Below are 20,372 nucleotides of genomic sequence, written 5' to 3' on the forward strand. Positions count from 1 at the left end.
CAGTACTATGCAAACTATCGCCGCATTTTGTAAGATACGTACAAATGTATTCCACGGTGAAATGTTCAACGAAGAACCCGTCATTTGATAAAATGTTATACGAACTCATGTTTCACGTACTGCGGCGCACGAATAAGTGTCCCACGATGAACTGCATACGTATAACTTACATGTAACCCTTTAAATGTGCTATTATTTCATTCATTCTACATCGGCTGACATATGTATTTTTAGCATTGAAATAAAAAACATTTTAAAATACTTCCTCATACTTAACTCAAAATAACCAAAATCTGACAGACACTTCTAGCACTAGGCCGCAGATATATTTTATGTATTAATGTCCAACTCATTTCGATATCAGTCTGAAACAATTTCTCCAGACCGAATGGAATTATAAGAGTGAAACATATTTAATGGCCAGATTATGTGAAAAACAAACTTTAAGATTTCATTATATCTCCTAGTAAATTATAATAAAAATTTCACACTTTTACGTATTTGTACAATACTTACTACATATTTTGTTTATTGTTCGATTGTTGTTTATCAATAGTTTTTGTCTGGTTACCTGAAAATTCGCCTTATTGTGAAATACGGGATTCTTGCTCTGAAATGGGAAGTTTCAGTTCTTGTGTGGAAATTTCCAAAAATCTTATCTGACAAAACTATTTTGCAATTCCTCTTCAATTCAAAACTATTCCATAAATAATATGCGTTTTTGGGTCCAACAGCGGGATCAAATCCATGGGACCATAGCTAGAGCTGTTAGAATTTAGAACCGCCATTTTGTAAAAGGTTTGACTCTGGGTGCAGTTCGAGGGAAAAAAATCGAATGAGTTTCGGTTCCGCTTATTAAAATATCAATGTGTCATCTACGTATACCTAGTTAATTTATAAATGTTTTATTTTAAATTTAAAGACAAAAAGTAGATGCTACAGTTTGTAAGGATTCAACCATACGTATTAGTAAAACTTTGCGTTGAAATATATTATAATAATGTTAATTATATTTAATGGAATACCTAGGTCTAGCATGAGTAAGCAATGTTCAAAAATCTCTGGTACCTACTTCTAAATTTCTAAGGGTTCTGGTTCCAAAATAATTTAGATGGTCTCAAGGTTCCCGGGTTCGGTTTCGGTTCCAGCTCTTCCCACGGTCAGATACGACCGCTATACCAATGAGGCCAGTGATCTTATACTTTTAATACATGATGTTGTTTTTCGGTAGGTAAGTACTTTTGTTATTTTCAATTGGTAATTACCCCTTCCCTCCATTACCTCTTGAAATATTATATTTTTTTATGATAGGCGTTTTAGATATAAACCATATTATTTGTAGGTAAATTTAAAAAAACATTATTAACCATTATTTATAATTTATTCTAATCCAATCGCAACATTACATATTATAAAATATAGATTCTTCAAAAAAACATTGATATATAAAATAAGATTCATTTCTATATTTAAAATAAGCCGCGCTTAATGCGAAGATGGAGCAACATTTACAATTATTATTATAGTACATGTGTATTTTGTACACGTATTATTCAAGCTAATATAATATTATACCTACGAAAAAATAGAATGACGATGACTTAATAAAGGTAATAAATAATTATTGTAATCTAATAAAGTAATTGATTTATTTCTAAAGCCGATTCCAGGTGAAAGGTTGATTTGTACACATGACTTCACGGTCATAATATTATAATTATTATAAATGGTATGATGGTATGTGGATGTTGCCAACCGTTTCTCGTTGTAAGAATAATTGTAGCATCATCTCGTGATCCACGCTCACTGAGTGTTTTTTGTGAGTAAACATCGAATTTATATCAATCACAAAATATAACCACAATAACACACGGTGTTTCTTAGTAGATATTACATTTTTGTGAATTGACTGTAAGTCTATCTCTTCTAGCTCTTCGACACCCCATCAATCCAGCCACGACACCAGTTGTAACGATAAGCGATACTCCAACAATCCCCAAGACCCAAACTGGAAGTCCCATATAAAATTCTCCATCCATCGGCGCATCTCTCACCAAATTCATCGGCGTCAGAATTCTCACCACCAGTTCGCAGCCTGATTCCCTTACATACTTCGCCCAAGTCCTGTTCGCGGTGGATATTCCCCTTGGTTTTACAAATGGTCTTCTACCAGCTACAGTTCTATTTGAACTTTTGATTTCCTTAATACGGTCGTCTTCATAATTGCATAGTAGACTCTTTTTGCGTTTTGCTCCTTTGAGCGTGAAGTCATCCGGTGAAGTTTTTGATCCAACCAAAATACTCAAATCTCCTTTTATCATAGATGCCCAATCCCACATCTCTGCAATGTGGCAGTCACATTTCCAAGGATTTCCCACCAGACGTAGAGAAGAGATCTTTGAGTTTTTTACAAATATGTGTGGAGATATTGTTGTCATGTTATTATTTCCCAAATCAAGATGCTCGAGTTTTGGAAGCAGTTGTAAGAATTTTAAACTTCCTGGAGTAGAGTTAAATATATTACCAGCCAAATTTAGTGAGATTAAATTGTCATTTTGTTTAAACGCGTTGTCAGGAAAAAATGATAAATTACAGTTAGATAGATCAAGACTTTTTAGTCTTGAAAGTTGCTTCGGTAATATGTAACTATCCTTTGTTATAAGTAATGGATTTCCAGCAAGTTTCAATTCTTTCAACTCAGTGTATGAAAAGTTATTGAAAAACACTGTCGTATTAAACGGTCTACGTAAACCACAGTTATTCAATTCCAAACTTTCAAGGTGAGTAAGATTCCCAAATAGGCCAGTTTCTAAAGAGTTTAGATCATTGCCTGAGAGAACCAATCTTCTCATCGAAGTCATTTTGGAGAATGTTTCTGGGCCAATATGAGATAAATTGCTGTATCCCATATTCAAGTATTCTAACTTTTCCAACGATGTAAGGAGTTTTGTAAATAAATCACTTAGTGGATTATGAGAAATATCAAGCTCTTCTAACTTTATAAGTTTTCTGAAGGAATTGGGCAAATGTTTTAAACTGCAATTACTTAAAAACAGTTTTTCCAGTTCTGACAATGGTCCTAAAGCCATTTGTAAATCTGATGCATACAGGGGATTGCCCGATAAACGAAGAGTTTTTAATTTCGTAACATTGGCGAACGCATCTTCAGATAACGGACCTCGCAAATGGCACTGAGATAGATCTAATGTTTCTAAATGTCGTAAATTATTCCCAAGAATAATTGCAACATCTAAATCGGTCAATTCATTCTCAGCCAATATCAAGGTTTGCAGCCACGTTGAATTCGAAAACGAATCGTCAGGTAATTTGGTTATTTGCGAATTTCTTAAATCCAAATATTCTAAATGACTCATTGTACCAATTACAAATGTCAAATCGATATTTCCCATTGCATTTCCAGAGAGCTCCAGCCTCTTCAACACTTCTTGAAATATAAATGCACTATCAGCTATGTATGTTAATTGACAGTCATTTAATTTTAACGTTTCTAATGTAGTCAGTGGATCGAATATTTCCTGGTCGAGTGTAACTAAAGGATTCCCTGACAAATCCAGCGTATGCAGAGCAGTAACATTAGCAAAGAATTCACTAGATATCGACGATAAATTACAATAACTTATATCTAAATATTGCAGAGAGCGAGATATCAAAAATGGTCCCTCGGTGATTTCTAATAAATTATTCTCTTGCAGTTCCAACGTCAGAAGACCGGGATTTTCTCTGGAAATATAAATATGACAGTGTTAATTATTTTTACATCAAACATGGTATTAAATATTGTTAAAAAGTAAACGATTGACTGGTGGTGACGTTTTAAATAAAATTTACATTATAATTTTATTATTCATACGTAAAATGATTAATTCTCCAATATATGATCATTCTACAGCAGGGTTGGCGAACCTTTTTATGTACATACGGGTGCCAAATTTTCCAAAATATTATTCATCAACTTTACTATCTTACGTGCCGAGCTTTCATGAATTGCTCCGATCAAATGAGGCATTCTCTCGCTACAGTGGTCTCAAGCATTGTAAATCGATCAAAATTAGAGGTTGGCGTTGCGGCATCCCCCGCCGCTTGATGAGGTTAGTGTGATAATATTATATGTGACGCATAAAGTCTAAGAACCGACTTATGTAATTATGTATTTACATTAATCGAAATGCTTATTCTTAAAGAGTATTTGCCTGCTATTTTTAATACAAATCTGTCATTTATCTGCGATCTGTCATTTATTATTAAAGGTATTTTTTTCTCTTCAAACGCGTGCCATGCAAAATCATCTCGCGTGCCACTGGTGGTGCCATAGCTTCGCTACCCCTGTTCTACAGTAATATATAAACCATAGTCGTTTATTTTCCATACGTGTTATAACATTATAATATGTACATATTGATTACACAATCCCTGAAGACTCGGTCGCGAATATCGATTTATCAATATAGAAGCGTATCTATTAATTGATGATTTGATTTATCTTTATTTCAAACAATTTTATCTAATATTCCAAATTACCATTTAAATACATTATAAATAAATAATAGGTAATACCTACCTAAACAATAAGCTACTAGTATGAAATCTCAAGTATCAACAGAGTTATGGAAAATGTACATTTTACCGATAACATTCGCATGTTAAACATTTAATATTGGATCAGTCACTTTATTACGATGAATTATTATAACATACGACTACAATAATATCGCACTTACACAAGCATAGATTTAATGACACCACTTGAACTTTCACGTCAATAAAGGTTTACACAATGTGAAATTAAATTCATCTCATGAGTCTCATTTTTCAACTACAAGTAAAAGGTGGAAAAAAAGAGAACTTAATACCACCTGTCAAATAGTTGCCAGAATGTTTGTTGAGAAGGTAATCAACGATTTAGAACAGAAAAAAAATCATAAACGAAAACTTTCAACGCATTAAATATACATAAGAGCATACATTTTTAAGAAACCATTTGCGCATGAATGAAGAATGTTTTGATTACCTTCTACATCTACGATGTGTAACAAAAATACACGTTGAGAAAATGACCACCCTGGTGAGTGATGCTGCGATCTGTGAAACTTAAATTACCCCCTACAAGTTACTTTAAAATGCTGTCTCTATAATGAGTGTACCTTTTACCGTGTTCGAAAATGCACAATATCAAAGATCCAACCAGAAATTTGTCATGTGGCTACACAAAGTACAACATTGTTTTGTGATCAGCATAAATTAAATATACTCTACCAGCATTCATAATCAATATCACTGGTACATGAAAAGTTAAAAGGCTACTAACTTTTTTGGGAACCAGAAAAAATTTTCACACCAGTACATAATTATTATTTTACTTTTATTTTTTTTAACCATGTTCGATCCAATTGAAAAACAACATAATATTGTTATTCCTATCTAATCTATCAAGGTAAAACTTAACTATTTTATAGTTTTCGATAAAAAGGTTCAAATGAATATCAACAATAAACTATAAGCTGTGCAAGTTACATCACTTTTTATTAAGCAAATTAAAAATTAAATCAAAATGCAGATATTTTGAAGTCACAGACAGACACTCGTATCTAGTGTATATTTTATTTTTACTTTTTTGTCAACAAGTCCATGAACATGTATGCAAGACTTAGTTAGTGATAAAATATACCTAATATATTTTTATTTAAAATACATTTTGTTTACATATGTTTTACTTTATTACTTTCGTGCTCTAGTTGGACAGCAAAGATATACTATATAATATATTATTAGTATGTGTTTTATATTAATAATAGGTAGGTTTCTAATAATATTTTATTCGCGTCCGGACGCCCCCCCCCCCCCTAGATACGGAAAAAATACAAATTATTGAGGTGAATGGAAGATTACTTTTTTCCCACATAGTCATGACTCATGACCTCATAACTGAGGATCGTGACCCTGATGATTGCAAGCAGCGTTCCCATCTAGCTTATTTAGACACCCCATACAGCTTAAATCATATAACATCATAGAGCTAGAATATTATACCAGATTTGCTTGAAGATCTTCATAATGGTCTTTTGTACGATATGTCTTATAAATAAAATAAATACTACATACAAAATAATGGCTAAAATTCTTGTCTGCATTTATTTTATATGGTATTTTATTAGTTATAAACACAAAATTCTTTTTTGATCTTTGTTTTAGTGAAAACAACTATAACATATTTGTTTGAAATACTAGTTTCTAGACACTTTTTGAATTTCTATTAAATCTAGCATTTTTTTCTGCTACCTAGTTATTTTCTTATCCTATCTGTCATATTTTTGGAGAATAACAGTTGGCAACACAGCTCGCAAGGCCTGTGACCACGTGCACCCAATCCAATGTTTGATGCGGCATGTTTAAAAGACAAAAGAGCGAGAACAACACAAACGACACTTATGACCGCTAGGCCACGCGCATTCGATAACCATACGGGGATGCAACAAGTCGCTATATTATCTCGTAGGCAAACACACATAGTTATAGCAGCTGATCAGGTGTCCATAGCTAAACATAAAGTGCGGAGTGTCTGGGTATGAGGAATGTAACCGGAAAAGTACGGGGGTCCGCAGTTGAAGCGATGAGAAGCTGTACGTAGTAAGTGGGGTAAGCAAGTCAGTGGCGCCTGCTAAATTTTGTTAACTCTGCCCCCTCCCGCCGCCTTAAAAATTATTATAAATATTTTTTTTGATATTATGGACCCCACCAAAACAATTTTTGCTGTGTATACAATACTATTATAATTGGTTATAGAAAATTCACTAACTTTTAAATTGATTCATCATTTTTGAATTCGTTGCCTAGACGTTACATTACCTAGAAAATGTAATGTATTTACTATCTTCATAATATGACATGTTATGAGTATTTATTTCTACGTGAATTAATCTAGTTCTTAGGTAGCATTCATTTTCCCACGTAACACGCGATATAAACAAAAATATGTCATCGTCGCGTTTTGTCACTTACTAACCGACTCCTACTCGCAAAATGTAATAGTACGATAATCAGTGACGTCCCTTAAGCAGATTTAGAATGTTGCTCCCTTCAATTTTTTGTTTAAATTGTCTTTTAAAGGTTCCTACTTACCTATTTTCTTATTTATTTTCAACTATCTTAAACATACACAAAAAAATCTTTAAATGTACATCATGCCCCCCACATCCTGAAGCGGGCCCCCAGGCCAGGAACTTTGGCGCCCCCTACCTATTGCTAGGATTAAAGGCAGAGCGTTGGAGTGGAGCTCGGAGCAGGAGCACGGAGCAGGAGCACGGAGCACCGGAGCAATGGGATTTTACCCGGAGCAGGAGCGGAGCCGGAGCACCGAAAATGTGTTGTGCTCCACTGCTCCAGATGTTTTTTTTTATTATTAAATTTTCGTCCTGAAATCGAACGAAAATATTACATTTTGACACTGGAATTATTTGAAATATGGCAACACTGCCGAGTGATAAATTACCTCATTTTTTTATAAGGAATCTAATTATAAGGAAACAATCTGTCGGTTTGTTTAATATAATTAATAATGAAAATGACGATTATTTTAAAACTACTTATTTTTTATTATTTTAACATTTACATACATAATACTTAATAAAACTTTTTACCCGGAGCAGAGCAGACCCTGGAGCGGAGCCGCAGCAAGTATTAGGTCCTGGAGCAGAGCAACTTAAAAAAGGGTGCGCTCAAACGCTCTGATTAAAGGTAGTATGACGGTTTACAGGAACGTTTTCCAAATGGTGTTCCAGATAAAATTAAATTTATTCAGTGTATTTTTTAAGATTTTTGGTATTTTCAATAAATCCACTTGAAGTTGTCGAGTATCGACAAACAGAAACCAAAAATTATATTGCACAACCACGTGTTTTAAAATTTTAAAACCCATTAAGTGAAATAGCCCCGCAGGCGACTTTTTTAATATTAAAGCAAATTTGTCCGTTTATCTCACTCATCTGGTCAATCTGCCACGCTGGGCCCCTAACCTTGTCAACCCCCCTTATGGGGGCCATGATGTACATAATATATACACACCATCTACTCAAAATTAGAGCATTTCCACGAAACCTACTCTCAAACAGTGAAGGTTGTGCTGGTGGTGCTGACATTTTTGGAGGCATCCTTGTAAAAAAAATATATTTGCGATAAACTACCTTTACAATATGTATTATAATGGGTATTAAAATACAGTAATAGTGATGTTGTCAGGGATTTCTTATACCTACTTCAATTTATTTTGTGAACTATGATGACAATACTTTATAATGAAGTAACAACACCGCTTGCTTCATGGAAAACCGCTACTGCTCTCGTTGTTAAGTTTTTGTACTCGTTGTTTCATTCGCATGGCCTGCCTAACTCCACGGGACGTCACTGATGATAATATTTTTTTTTTAAAAAATCAACTGTTTACTCACTCAAATGCATCTGAATCAAGCGTTGCTATTCTGTTGGCTGACAAATCAACGTCAATCAAATACTCGAGTCCTTGAAAAGACGCTTTCTGGATCCTTGTCAGCATGTTATGCGCCAGCTGGAGTCTCCTCAGTTTTATACCTTTCGGAAAAATGTCTAACTTTGAGACGTTGTTGCCATTCATATCCAAGACGTAGACATTCTGGCTGATCTCCTCGTACGGAATCTCAGTGAGGTTGCTCTCCGAGCAATCCGTTACCCAATTGATTCTGAAATAATGGCAGTCACATTCGTCGGGACATTCCAGCTCTACGTCGTCTCCATTGAATGAGTGGATGAAGCCGCTCAAGCAAATAAATATCCAAACTTCGTAAATTATCCATGACGTGGACTTGGCCATTTTGAAATTTATCTTCTGCGTTTAACCAGTTCGGCAACTAAACTGATTCTGGATAGTTCATTATTCTTTTGATATCTTTACTTTTCCTTATCTGTAAAAATCAAATTAAATAAATTAGTAAATATCTACTCGATGAATATTATTTTTATCGAATCATCAAAAAGCCTCGGTATTTAGGTTTATCATGAACAAACTTTATAATAAATTATATAAACTTTCGTCTCTAAGTCATCCTAAACGCCAATTTTTCGAATTACGTTTTTTTACATCAATCGATTATCTATGAAATTTCCGACATTTCTGTATAAACCTAAATGCATAGGATTATATTGAATTTAAGAAACAATTATTTTCATGCCACTTCTTAAGTATCCTAAGTGACATTATTTGCCAATGTATTGAATTTTTCAAAAATTTGAAATTCGAAAATATTCCGCAAAATTTATTGTAATTTGAAACACAAAAAATGATTTTTTAATATTTCGATATTACAGAACTAAATCGAACTAAGTATAGGTTCATAATTTCTAAATTTCGCTTTCCTGCACATTTTATGATTTGGCATTTAGGATAGTTTAGAATTGAATAGACGTTATATTCTTTACATATCATAATCTGTACCTCAGAGGCAGACGGATGCAACTCCATTTTGGGGAAAATGAGTTTTTTTAAGAATCGTCATGCTAAAGGCTTTATCTATTAGTGGCAGAGAGATGAAAGTCCTAGTCCAAGATATACATAGAATAAAGATGCAAGTGCCATACCTACCTTAGAGGCAGAAGGATGCAAATCCAATAATACACTAAGATAAAATTCTCTCAAACCGTCTGCAATATGTACTAGACGAGAACCAGCCAGGAGAACGAGCTTTAGAGGAGGATACAGCACTATGGACCATATTATCTAAGTCATCAGAGAAATCAGAGCGGTAACAGGAATACAATCTGCCGCTATCCATGGGTTTTATAGACTATGAGAAAGCGTTCGATTCTATAAAGAAGTTTTCAATACTCGATGCACTCAGAAATCGAGGAATCCCCGGGCGCTATATAAATATTTTCAATAATATATACAGTAGCGCAACAACAACTCCATAAACCATCGCGCATTTCCTATCAGCAAAGAAGTCCGACAAGGTGATACAATCTCACCTAAACTATTTACAGCTACATTTGAAGACTTATTTAGACAACTTGACTGGAATGACACGGGTCCCCATAAATGGAGAATACGTGAGTCATCTACGCTTTGCCGATAACAATAAATAGTAGTTTGCAAGACTCAGAAGGCCTCCAAAGCAGAATGCAGTAACTCGCTGGAGTAAGCAACAAAGTAGGCTTGAAAATAAATGTATCAAAGAATAAAGTCATGTTAAACTGCTTTGCGGGCCAAGAAGAGATCCTCATCAATGGCATTCAGCTCGAACAGGTGAAAAACTACATCTATCTGGCACAATAAGTGTCTATAGATGGATGTATATTTGATGAAATTGTTCGCAGAGTAAAGCTAGGCTGGAGTGCTTTTGGCCGCCTGAATAATTTCTTCGAAAATACCTAAAGTGCAAAGTGTTCAACCAGTGTGTACTTACCGTAACCACATGCGTGTGAAACATTGAGTCTAAGTAAAAGAGAGATCCAGAAACTTAGAGTAGCACAACGTGGTATGGAAAGGTGCATGCTGGGCATAACGCAAAAAGACAAAAAAAGGAATGAGTGGATAAGAGAACAGACAAGGATTAATGATGTGATAGAGTTTGTTAAAAACCTCAAATGGAAATGGGCTGGAACATGGCTCGAAGAAAGGACAATCGTTGGACAAATTTAGTCATCCAGTGGTATATCCAAGAGGTAAAAAACATCCGCAAGGTAGACCTAGAGGCCGCTGGATCGATGAAATGATAAAGTTCTGCGGAAAAACTTGGCAACGCAACGCACAGGAACGAGAGAAGTGGAATCAGCTTGGAGATTAGCAAGGCCTTCATCCAGCAGTGAATAGATTCAGGCTGGTGATGATGATGATGACATAATAAAAATTTTAAAAAAAATGTGTTTTGCTTTGTTATATTTATACCTATAAATTTTTTTAACTTATAAATTGTTTTATTTTGGCTAGGTAAATAAGATGCAAATCCACATTAACAAAATATCTTTAGAGGCAGAAGGATGCAAATCCACACTACGTTTTTTATTTTATTTTTATTAGACATAAAATTGTATTATATTTATTCCTTTCTTACATATTCCAGAAGTACTTTAATTGAATTAGAATAAAAAAAATAATGATCATTCTATGTATATTTTCTTAGAAGTTATGAGCATTCGTTTAAAATAAAAATTGTTTTTTGACTCTCCTGAACAATTGGGTATTTGGATTTGCATCCGTCTGCCTCTGAGGTACAGATATTATGTTTACATTTAGAAACTCTAAAAACAAGTATAGGTATAAGTAAGCAATTTATTGGCTTATGGTGAATTATTAAGATTCAGCGATTTTGTAAATTAATACTAATTGCCGATTACAATACTAATTGCCGATTACAATACTAATTGCCGACTATAGAGGTATTAGACTTTAATAAACCAATATATTCAAAGTGAGTTAATAGTCATTAAGTGAGTAAATATGAGTGAACTAGGTCGATAGACCCTATTTTAAATACTTGTAAAACAGCGTCCACCTAAACTCACCCTCACGTAAGTGGAATATATCAATATCCGAAGCGATTCGATTGAACAAAGCTATTGCCCTCCCAATTGTCATTACTAATGGCAGGTTGCAGAACATTGGGAGAACAAACATCGCAAGCCCCCGATTTCTAAGATAGAGACATAAGCCAATACTACTAAGAATGGCAGAGTTTCTATTTACCAAAGTCTATGTTTTCTTTGCTTTTTCTTAGCTTTGCTAGTGCTTAAGTGGTGACAATGCAATGAACACATGAAATAGAAAATTTTACGAACCGGAGCGCTCGACAATTTTACGAAAATATTAACATAGTTATCTAATTGTGTGTGTATTTTATAAAAATAAGTGTGTTCGGTCTTTATTATAATATGGCATATCTAGGTCATAGGGTCAATTTAATATTTCCACAAGACAAAGCGATAATCTTCAGAATTTTATGAACCGGAACGGCACTCCGGTGCGCTCCAGACCATTTCGAGTCCTGAACTGCTTTTCGAATTGTTTTAATTTTTGAACAATTATTTTTCTCTTATTATTATACTTTTATTTTAATTCAAACAGTCGTACTTAGATAATAACTTAACATTCTCGTAAAATCGTAAAATGTTGGCACGTCAATAAAAATGTCGTATTTTACAACGTTTTCATTAGGTCGTACTCTTATTTGTCCGGTGGTTGTTTGTACGGTACAAATCTTTCAATCGATTTTTAACTAACTTCCCGACTAGCTAGACATTTGAAACTTTTAGAATATATCGGAACACGATGCCAATGCATTTTTTAAATAATTTTAGCCATTTTTAAGTAGAATTAAATTCATTTTCAGTTAATTCTGTTTTGCATGAAAAGTTATTTCGGAAGAAATCCGTAATCCAATCCACTATTATTGGTTGATAGGGTCCTAACAACTAAATTATTAATATATACGTGCGTTACTATGGACATCAATATGAATGTCAAAATGACATTTCAGTATTATTTCTATCAAATACATTTTTTTTGATCGTTTAAGCTAGTCAAGTCAAGTTTATATGATTCAACAGAAAATTTAAAAACGTTGTATATAAAAAGTTCTTTTTATCTTGTAATTAATTCTGATAGGTATAACCAATGACATTATTAATGGACGACGCACTCAGTACAGTAGCTAGCAAGTAAATTCGCCCATAGTGACATTCGACGTGCATAGGTAGACGTCACGCAATATCCATTATGCGATATCACGCATCGGGAATTTATAGCAATATCACCTTTATTGTAATGGCGTTAGAACAGTGTTTCTAGTATCAATGTTCGTTTGAGCGAACCTGTTCGAACCGAACCATTCGGTAGACCCGACAAAAAGTTTCGGGAATTTATAGCAATATCACCTTTATTGTAATGGCGTTAGAACAGATTATACCATTCGGCAGACCCGACAAATAAAGTGAGTGTCATTTTTTTTTCCAGATGCTTCATCCACATTAATGTCATTGGGTATAACATATCAAGCATTATTTTTATTACTAGTAGGTATATCACATTTTAGAAAATTTTGTTTAGCAGATATACCTGCAAGAAATAAATTACAAGATTTTACGAAAATAGAACATTTTAGTCCTCAAATGAACTGTGCATGCGATCACCGCATAAGTGAAATCACCACTGCGATTATTGCATAAGTAAAATCACACCATTACATAATATTGAATGCATCAAATAAAAAACCTACCTTTACCCAAGCAATAAAATATAATGCTTAGGTTAATGAAGACTATCCAATTCATTTAGTTCAAATATCAATTTCATTTAATAAAATTGACCGCTGGTGTTTACACAATATAAATATTATATTCTATGAAAGGTCTTCTTTGGTTTGCCTATGTAAACATGGACTACGAGTAGGTACATAGTAAGTAGGTAGGTAGATTTATAAAAATGCAAGATGCGTGTCATAATATGTAAGTAAAAATGTGCATTTGAAGTCATTCGAGAAACGTGTGCAATTTGAACGAAGCGTTCGTCTGATTGCGGTCATTATCTATCACAATGTGCCTCAGAGCGACCTTTGTGTAATCAATTGAATAAAAACACACCTACAATTTTATTATTTAATAATACGTGTGACGCGATCTTCTGCATTGCTTTCATACTTGGATACAGGCGCGTACACAAGGGGGGTCCTCGTGCAGAGTAAATCATTTACCCTGGTCCTTGGATCCGGACCCTTACAGCGAAAATAAATCACAAATTATTGCGCTGAATGAAATATTGCTTATGTACTGAAACCGTTTTTTTATATATCCATGCGATATGTCCAATATACGCGATAGCGCGGCGCGGACGACACAACCGGACACCAGCGGTCCTAATTATTAGAACCGTGGCTAATATATGGTTGCGAAGAGTCTAGGCGTGTCTCTCGCACAGACACGACAGAAGATTATTAGACAATATTTATACATGTAGGATTACTTATTATACTTTAGTAAAAACTAAATAACAAAGCAATCTAACCTAACTTTATTTTATTAATATCAAAATCAAGTTAAATTAATATATTTTCATAAAAACTAATAAGAATTAATGTAAGTATAGCAATATTTTTTTTTGTTCAATAATAAGACGGAACTTACAAAATCTGATATTACTATTTGTGTTGTGAGCAGAATTATTTTGGTAAGAAGAAATTGTCGACCTGGATTCTGGACGGATTTTTTGTGGTGGAAAAACTATCTCAAATTATTTCATACTTGTCCTGAATTTTTTTTAGAAAAAGTTGGCAACCCTAACTGAGCAACGTAAATGTACGATGGGCGTTCATTAATCCATCTACCTCATCATGTATTTTTTTTTAAATTTAATTAAATTTAAATTCAAATAAAAATTAAGTATTTTCAATAACATTAATAAATTAATTGTGTGAATTGTGTATTGAATTAAAAAAAAAACAACTTATTCCGAAGTACAATAACGGCAATAATAAAATTTGGTTAACACCGGACATCAATATAATATGATTAAATTAGTAATATATTATGTAAGGTAGTAGGCAGGTACCTAAAGTCTGTATTCTATAAACTGGCGTACACCTCACACGAAAAGCATTGTTCCATCGCGTTCAACTGTTGCAAGTTTTCAATGGGAGGGAACGAGATGGATGCTGAAGCGGGGGAGAAACTGGCACGCCAGCTTATTGAAGGCAGACTCTACTTACCTTATTTAATTACAAAGCTGGCCACCTTTGATTTGGCAGAAAGAAGTACCTCAGATTTTATATTTACTTATTAGTAATGATTCGCATAAATCATGGATTGATCGGTAGCTAAAGGGAAAAGAGCACTCACCTGTATAATGAATGATGTGAGTTCAAACCCTACTTAATCCATTTTTTTCTAGGATATTTTCGAATATATACCTATTTGTTTTTAAGATTTTTTAGATTTTCTAAGTATGATTTATTTTTAATTTTTCATATACTTAGTCCCTTGAAAGTTCGTCTACTTCAGTATCAACGTAACCACTTTGAAAACCTTCTTCTGTCGTTCTACTCAGACCTTTGCTAGCATAGTTTTCCACTCTGAACTTTTTGAAGGTGGATGAATTGTTTCAACTACATATACTTACTTACCTTACACCATGTTTGACTAAAGATCTCTATAATACACCCACGTTTAATCTCGTCACCAAAATATAAAGAATAAAATATATAATACTGGATGCTCATCCAGCAGCTGAAAATTTTCATGGCAATATTGGCGTGTTCTGAAATAGTGTCGCGGAACTCATCTCGCACTAACTTTGGACATATTATGTATTCATTTGTTCTTCAATTATGTTCCAAATCATCCCTGCTATGATGACTATTTTTTTCAGCTATTTGATAATTCTTCAGTCGTCTCTCTGTCAAATTTAAACCTTCAACTAGGTACCTGTACACTTCTACTTGTGTTGCTTCTATGGGTTCCCGTATGAGGATCGTCTTTAATCAGCTTGTAGGTACTACTTGTTCCTTATGAACATATTATAAACATGTTGGTAAGAAATGTTATCACTGTAAAGATTCTCCAATTCCAGCAATTTTTTAATAGGCTCACACGACGACTCGCTTTCAACGCTGTTACTTTAGTACATATCAAGACAATATTATGTTCCAACAAATTTATATATTTATCAATTATTATCTTTCATACCGAGGTAGTTAAATTAATGAACGCCCTATGTATCAACGAAGTATTTAATGTTTTCACGTATACCTACCTATAGCTGTTGGTTGGTAGCTAAATGTGTCGTGTTATATAAATGATTACACTATGTAATTAACAATGTATCTAAAAATTAAATTCTTACAATAGTGTATGCCTACTATTATTATAATAATATATGGTAGGTAAAGTACCTTGAAAAAATCTGTTTGGAATTGAATTGGAATGGTGTATCTGTAAGACAAATCCTAGAGCAAAAGTAAAGAGGCAGTTACATTTTCAATATGTACCTAATTTAAATAAACTCTATTCAATCATGAAATACTATGGGTACCTATTCAATATTGCATTAACAATAGTTTTAAATCACTGTTAGATAATAGTATTAACATGTTTACATAATTTGAAATAACCTCAGAAACAAAATCAAATAAAATTATTTAGATTTAAAAAAATACATTATAAAAAAATACCATTGTTAAATAATAATAATATGCATTAGGGAGTTTCTGTACATTTAAACATGAACAGTGGAAATATGAAACTATTACAAAAAGGGAGCAATTTATTAAGAAGCTCGGAGATGCTAATTTTTTTAGAAAATATCAATTGAACTTCAATGTAAGCCCGCAAGGTATGGGTGTTTGTGATGCTCATCGCTCTACAATCTTCACGAATCCTTATTAATCTTGGGAATAGGTGACAACCAAACCACACAGAAAAATCTGTATTTGATGACATTAATATCACATGGTGTCAAAAATGTAACATTCTCCCTGTGATGAAAACATAGGTAATAAAATTAATTTTATATTGTATTCCTCACCTGCTTACAATCTCGAGCATCACAACAATATTATAAATCTTGTCGACAGCAGATGATCTGTATTCAGCACTTCGTGAATCGTTTGTAATATACGAAAGTTTTGCTAATTTCAGTTCAATGACAATGGTAATTCATCGTAGCTAAGTAAATAATCGTTTAACGAGCACTGCGTGCACAATAACACTAGACACACTTGAGTGTTGCGATGCTAGGGACGTTCGATACTTTTAAAGTATCAATACTTTTTCACCAATACTTCGATACTTTGGCATTGCTACTTTTTCAGCGCTCGAAATAGAAAAGTTTGTGAACTGGAGCGCTCGATAATTTTCCGAAAATATTAAAGCGTGATATCTTATTTGTCATATACCTAGGTGCCTACCTTAGATGGACAAATTAATGTAATAACAGTCTTTAGACATCTTACATGCACTACTACTAAAGATTTGGACAGACAACGTTTTTCAGTGCCACAGGCAGAAAAACATTTTTTATTTATGCTGTTAAACAAATAAATATTATTTTTCTTTTCTTTATCTGCCGCATATAAGCAGTGCACGGTTTGTCTACCACTCGGACCGTATAATGTATTATTTATGATCGTTTAATTAGTTCAAATAGTAATACCATACAATATCCACAGACATTGAAGGTCTTGTAAGATGAATCCTGGAATAGCACTTACCTATATTATAATAAACTCATTAATCGTAATTTATCTTATGTCTATTTTTTTTGTTTATCTTATGCCTAAGCTTTGTAAGGAAACAATACAAAATCTTAATATTGTATATAGACATATGTGTGTACATCAAGGTTCATATTAAACTATATAAAAAATGTAGCTTATTATAATGACTTTCATGATAATTCTCGAACCGAAGCGCCATTTTAAAATTTTTCACGGGACGGAACGGTATTCTCGAGAATTTCGCTAACCGGAGCTAGGCTCCGGTGTGTTCCGGTCAATTTCGAGCGCTGTAACTTTTCTCTCGAAAGCGATTCAGATGTTGCGTTTTTTCATAAATAAATCCCTCGCGGACAAGCACCATTACATACTTTTTTAACGGCCCTAGTCAGGCAGTGCAGTCAGTGCTGCCAACAATCACAAAAATATGCCACATCGGGTTAGGAAGCTAAATCGCAAACAAAAATGCTAGATTTTTTTCAAAAATAAAAAAATAATAAGTCATACCTAATCATTTTCACAAGACTAAAGATTCAATACTTTGAAGTAAGTATTGATACTTACTTTGTTGTCAATATGGAATCATTCAATACTTTTCCCTAGTTGGAATATTCAAATGCTGATTGGCGATGGGTTAAAGGTATTTTTTGCAATATTTTAACCATTATATTTAGCATAGTTTTTTCGACATTTTTGTCCCAGGTGGAGCAAATTAGTTAATAATTTAACAGTTGATTCGAGTCGATGCGACAAAAATATCCAACCCTCGCAGTGTGTTCAATAACACAAACTATTTTTTTATGCATAATGAAATAAATATTGTGTATAGTGAAATGAAGTCAGATTACAATTGGACATATGCTATTTTCAAAACTTTTTGTAACAAGTTAATGTTTTAAGCCTCGAATTTACTTTCCACATAACTACAATATTAGTTTATTAATATAATATCATGTTCACTATTTCAAGAAAACGCAGCATTTTTGTAATAATTAAAGTTTCTATGATAATTATAATATCCTATCAATACTTTCGTTCGATACGATACTGATACCAAGTATCAATACTTTTTCTTTCGATATGACGGCCCTATACCTGACTAGGTACCTACTCATTCTTATTTTACCGGCCTGTTGAAGACATCTACTTTTTACACAATGTTACATAATTAATAATATTATAATACTAACTTACACCTCGATCGTGTGAACTTATTATTAATTTTATTAAAATTAATAGTCTGAGTATTAAGTATTTATTTTTTAATAATATTCGCCTTCGTAATTAAATACGCAGTAAGAAGAAAATAAAACAGATAATACAATATCAGAGTCGGTCTTGGCTATTGCCATGCGAGTGCGTTAGGTCCAGGGTTCGAGTTATGTCTACCATAATAATATAACACTCGGGAATTTATAGCAATATCACCTTTATTGTAATGGCGTTAGAACAGTGTTTCTAGTATCAATGTTCGTTTGAGCGAACCCGTTCGAACTGAACCATTCGGCAGACCCGACAAGAAGCTTCGAGAATTTATAGCAATATCACCTTTATTGTAATGGCGTTAGAACAGATTATGCCATTCGGCAGACCCGACAAAAAAGTGAGTGTCATTTTTTTTCCAGATGCTTAGTCCTTATTAATGTCATTGATTCTATCGGTCAAAAACATTCACTTATCGATTCCTCGTAGATGGTTTCTAGGTAGAAATGTAAAAAAAAACATGGGTATCATCACTCAACTTTTCGAGATAATGAAACTTAAATACCTATCATGTTTCTGAGCATTGTTTGATTGTTGTTGTCGGGTTAGGCCCTATAATAAAAATGTAAAAAACATGGATGTCTATTTTAAACATTGCATTCGTCGTCGTCTTGCCCGTGTAGTGAAGGATGGGCAGAGGCTTTGGCGGGGGATCGTGATGGGTAGCAGAAGGTGATCAGGGGGCAAAAAGCTTCAATCGGGGGTCGGCGAATGTTGTAGGGAGACGGATTCACACTAGTATTATAATAATATAAAAACACATTTTTAATAAATAGAAAAAGCGATTTTTCAAATAATAATGTTGTCAGTTATTCGCCCAACCAATCGGGTCCTTGTACTGGATCAAACTCACATTGAAAATAGGTACCTACGTCATTTGTGTTTTTTTCAAACCCGGGATGCGAAAGTAGGTAAGTATTTATTGTAACAAAATCTACATACTCATAATATTATGACAGTTCTTCAGACAGTAATTCAGTTGAAAATGTCCCTCTGAGGCGGACGAAACCGGTCCTAATCTATTGATTAAAAGTGGAATAAGTACTACAAAAAAATGCGTTTTATTAAATAAAAACAATTGTTGTTTTTATTTAATATATAATAAGACGTTAATCGAGGCGGTCACAAATTAATGATGGATTAGTAGGGTAGATGACCTGAACTTGGAAAAATTTCCCGCTTCTAATAATATTATATAATATATAAAAATCAATATTAATGTTTGTTTGTTCGTATTTTATGCGCTGCCATACCGTTCAACCGATAAAACTTTGTCAACTTATTGCTTGCACTTGCGCGAAGGTTATAGGCTATATTATATTATATTATATATAAAAATGAATATCTGTCTGTCTGTCCCGTATGCGTTCCTATACCATTCATCCGATTGCGATGAAACTTTGGTGAGTTGTTGTGCGCATACCCCCGAAGGTTTCTGAATTAGTAAAACTATCTTCTTCTTCTATTAGTATGCGTTCCTATACCATTCATCCGATTGCAATAAAACTTTCGTCAGTTGTTGTGCCAACACCCGCGAAGGTTTGTGAAATAGTACAACCATCTTCTCCTTCTTCATTTTATCTTCTTTTATTCGTATGGTTCCTATACCATTCATCCGATTGCGATAAAACTTTGGTGAGTTGTTATGCGTACACCCGCCAAGGTTTCTGAATTATTAGTAAAACCATCTTCTTCTATTCTATCTTCTTTTATTAGTATGCGTTCCTATACCATTCATCCGATTGCAATAAAACTTTCGTCAGTTGTTGTGCCAACACCCGCGAAGATTTATGAATTAATACAACCATCTTCTTCTTCTTCTTCATTCTATCTTCTTTTATTCGTTGGTTCCTATACCATCCATCC

The 20,372-nt window shown here is 33.6% G+C and overlaps 1 protein-coding gene across 1 annotated transcript; it reads right to left on the reverse strand.

Moving 5' to 3' along the window:
* Positions 1-1,363: 1,363 nt before the first annotated feature.
* Positions 1,364-16,740, reverse strand: LOC147072336 (uncharacterized). Its single transcript, XM_085946473.1, has 3 exons — positions 16,556-16,740; positions 8,463-8,951; positions 1,364-3,741 (listed from the first exon to the last, which is right to left on the reverse strand). Exons 2-3 carry the CDS (start codon positions 8,858-8,860, stop codon positions 1,881-1,883), a joined length of 2,259 nt encoding a protein of 752 aa, XP_085802599.1. The 5' UTR covers positions 8,861-8,951; positions 16,556-16,740; the 3' UTR covers positions 1,364-1,880.
* Between the last annotated feature and the right edge of the window lie 3,632 nt (positions 16,741-20,372).

Source organism: Rhyacophila brunnea, unplaced genomic scaffold (assembly GCF_057557595.1).
Source record: "Rhyacophila brunnea isolate RB1 unplaced genomic scaffold, BYU_Rbru_1.0 scaffold_2, whole genome shotgun sequence".
Taxonomy (NCBI): Eukaryota; Metazoa; Arthropoda; class Insecta; order Trichoptera; family Rhyacophilidae; genus Rhyacophila; species Rhyacophila brunnea.

Coding starts and splice junctions, on each gene's coding strand:
- LOC147072336 (XM_085946473.1), bottom strand. CDS start 8,860: ATGGCCAAGTCCACGTCATGGATAATTTACGAAGTTTGGATATTTATT. Junction 3,742..8,462: donor CTTGATTCAGATGCATTTGA/GTGAGTAAACAG, acceptor TTATATTTCCAG/AGAAAATCCCGGTCTTCTGA.